Here is a 3005-nt window from a genome sequence, read left to right on the forward strand (position 1 = left end):
TTCATCTAGGAACAGTAATGAAATCTTATTTGCCTTGAAATACATTTGAATTAAATTTGTTCTCTTTTTAAGGTTTTTATAATATTTCAAAATAATTTTGAAAATATTGCCTAAATATTTTAATAAAATTCTCTTGAAGAAAATAAAACATTTTGAAAAGTTTGAGGAGCTTTTAGCATATTCTATAACAAAATAATTATGTATTGAAAATTAATTAGAATTACTTCCTCCTGGTTAGAACTAATTTCACGATTCAATGAAGGAAAATATAATTGCTTGTTTAATTAGCTGTAAAAATAATTACTTTTCAGAATGTTAAGTTTTAATATTTGCGAAAGTGTTTTAAAGAAAAAGGATATTTGTATAAAAAAAAGAAGGCAAATCAATAAAAATAGAAGTTAAAAATGGCCCATACGAAAATTTAAAAAACTGGGCCAAGATGGTAGTTTGGGCCTGCATTTTGGACCTTCCAAAGTTGGTTCGGTGGAGTATGGACCAAAAAATATAAAGAGAAATGAGTACAAGAATCAATTAGGGTTTTAAAGAGAGGCTACTCCTCTGTTTCTTCAGTTCGGTGGTGGCGTAGCAGGAGCTCCAGCGTATCTCTCAATTTCAGAATGGTCCGTTTCCTCTCCTCACTTCTCTCATTCTACTTTAGAGTTTTGACTTCGTTCGAATCTCGTATTCGTAATGGTTTGTTCTTAGTCCTTTAGGAATTTTACTTTAACTATCTGAAATGGCTTCTTTAACTCCATTTTCCTTAGTATCTGAACTTATGGTTTACTTCTTCGCAATCAAAGTGTTGTTATCTGTTTAGATTTCAGATCCATGTTTTAAATCATTGTGTTGGCATTCGATTAGCGATGGGTCCATGCCTTTGAAGAGTTTAATGGGTTTTCTGTAGGTTTCACTCTGTAAATGAAAATGGAAGAATATTGAGATTTGAATATGGTCTTTTTTTTTATTATTATTATAAAGATAGCATAGAGGCGAAGAGATCCGTATGTTGTTGCTCCGGGTTTTATTTGTTTGACACAAGACTTGGTAATGAAATTTTATGTGTTTTTTTTTAATTAATTTAAATTTGAGCTTTGGATTTGAATGCATGATTGTGACAGGCCAGAGGATTGAAGAAGCATTTGAAGAGGCTCAATGCCCCAAAGCATTGGATGCTTGACAAACTGGGTGGTGCATTTGTAAGTGAAAGTTTCACCTTCTTTTGAACAGTTTTAAGGGAGCATTTCAGAGTCTGATGTAAACTTGTTTTTTAAATGCTTAGGCTCCCAAGCCCTCATCTGGACCGCACAAATCTAGGGAATGCCTGCCACTCATTCTCATTTTGCGAAACCGGTTGAAGTATGCCCTGACATACCGTGAAGTCATTGCTATTCTGATGCAACGACATGTCCTCGTTGATGGCAAAGTCAGGACAGACAAGACATATCCTTCTGGTTTTATGGGTATGTATGGCAATTGTCAATTTTAAGAATTACTGCTCCTTTCATGTAGTCACCGTAGTTTTTATTTTTACTTTTGTGTTTGTTGAGTGGGGGTTGCATAATATGGTATGGTAATTCATTGACGTTTTTATTGTTAGCTTCATTAGTTTTTGATGTATTTCTCTATATATGATGAAATGCAACTCCCAGCTAACCTAGGGTAAAGGAGAGAGTTTGCCCATCACAAACAATACTACATTTATTTATTTGCTCAATGCAGTGTTTTCTTTTCTGTTTTATACAAATATATTTTATATCTTTACAGATGTTGTATCCATCCCTAAAACAAACGAGAACTTCCGCCTGCTGTATGACACTAAAGGTAGATTCCGTCTTCACTCAGTCAGGGACGAGGAAGCTAAGGTACTTTAGTTACCGAATGAATTTCGTCCTTTGCTACTCTTTTTCGAGATTACACTACTATTATACAATAACAGACTATGAATAAATTTCGTGTTAAGTTCTTCTGCATATACTATTAATCTTGTATTGAATGTTCACTCTGTCGAACCTTTGTAGCCATCCTTTTTTGGGTTGGGTACTTGTTTATATTTTGTTGCTGCGACCTAGTTCTTGCTTAGTAGTTATGAATCCACTTGTTTTCTTGTTCGATGGCAGTTCAAGCTCTGCAAGGTTCGGTCAGTGCAGTTTGGGCAAAAGGGCATCCCATACCTGAACACCTATGATGGGCGCACAATCCGCTACCCAGACCCTGTCATCAGAGCCAATGACACCATTAAGCTGGACTTGGAGGAAAACAAGATTGTTGATTTTATCAAATTTGATGTTGGCAATGTAGTTATGGTAACAGGTGGAAGGAATAGAGGGCGTGTTGGAGTGATTAAGAGCAGAGAGAAGCACAAGGGAAGCTTTGAGACTATCCATGTTCAGGATGCTACTGGGCACGAATTTGCAACTCGTATGGGCAATGTGTTTACCATTGGTAAGGGAACAAAACCTTGGGTATCTCTTCCCAAGGGTAAAGGTATCAAGCTTTCGATCATCGAGGAAGCTAGGAAGAGGATTGCCGCCCAACAAGCTACTGCTGCTTAAATTGTTAGGTTATGAATAGACTACCTTTGAGTGCTTGTAGTTTTTATGCCATGGTTTTTGCTTTCTAATTTATTGTCTGGAGATTTTATCCGTTGAATTTTGTCTCCTAAATGCACCATAGAACTCTTATTGCTGCTGCTATAATATTCATGAAGGAATCTTTCTATTCCATAGTTTTGATGTAGTTTAGTTGGAACAAGTTTCTTCCCATTCAATGCATCTTTTAAGAAAATATGGTTGTTTTCCATATCAGCTTGTTTTTCCTTCTAAGCGTTATATGTGATAATTCAAACTGTGCAATTCCCTTGTAAATAATTCATGGCAACATGAATTTAAATGTAAACAGCGCAAAAGACGCAAACAAAAACTAGTTACAATACAATATTCCATTATGACTTAATTCACAGACCTACTTTTCTAAATGATACAGGATACTGGATTTCCTTCTTATAG

The 3005-nt window shown here is 35.4% G+C and overlaps 1 protein-coding gene across 1 annotated transcript; it reads left to right on the forward strand.

Annotated features, from left to right (window-relative positions):
• Positions 1 to 503: 503 nt before the first annotated feature.
• Positions 504 to 2799, forward strand: LOC106769463 (40S ribosomal protein S4-1). Its single transcript, XM_014655088.2, has 5 exons — positions 504 to 620; positions 1119 to 1196; positions 1280 to 1460; positions 1765 to 1862; positions 2118 to 2799. The coding sequence occupies exons 1-5, from the start codon at positions 618 to 620 to the stop codon at positions 2550 to 2552; spliced, it is 795 nt and encodes a 264-aa protein (XP_014510574.1). The 5' UTR covers positions 504 to 617; the 3' UTR covers positions 2553 to 2799.
• The last annotated feature ends 206 nt before the right edge of the window (positions 2800 to 3005 follow it).

This window comes from Vigna radiata, chromosome 7 (assembly GCF_000741045.1).
Source record: "Vigna radiata var. radiata cultivar VC1973A chromosome 7, Vradiata_ver6, whole genome shotgun sequence".
Lineage (NCBI taxonomy): Eukaryota > Viridiplantae > Streptophyta > Magnoliopsida > Fabales > Fabaceae > Vigna > Vigna radiata.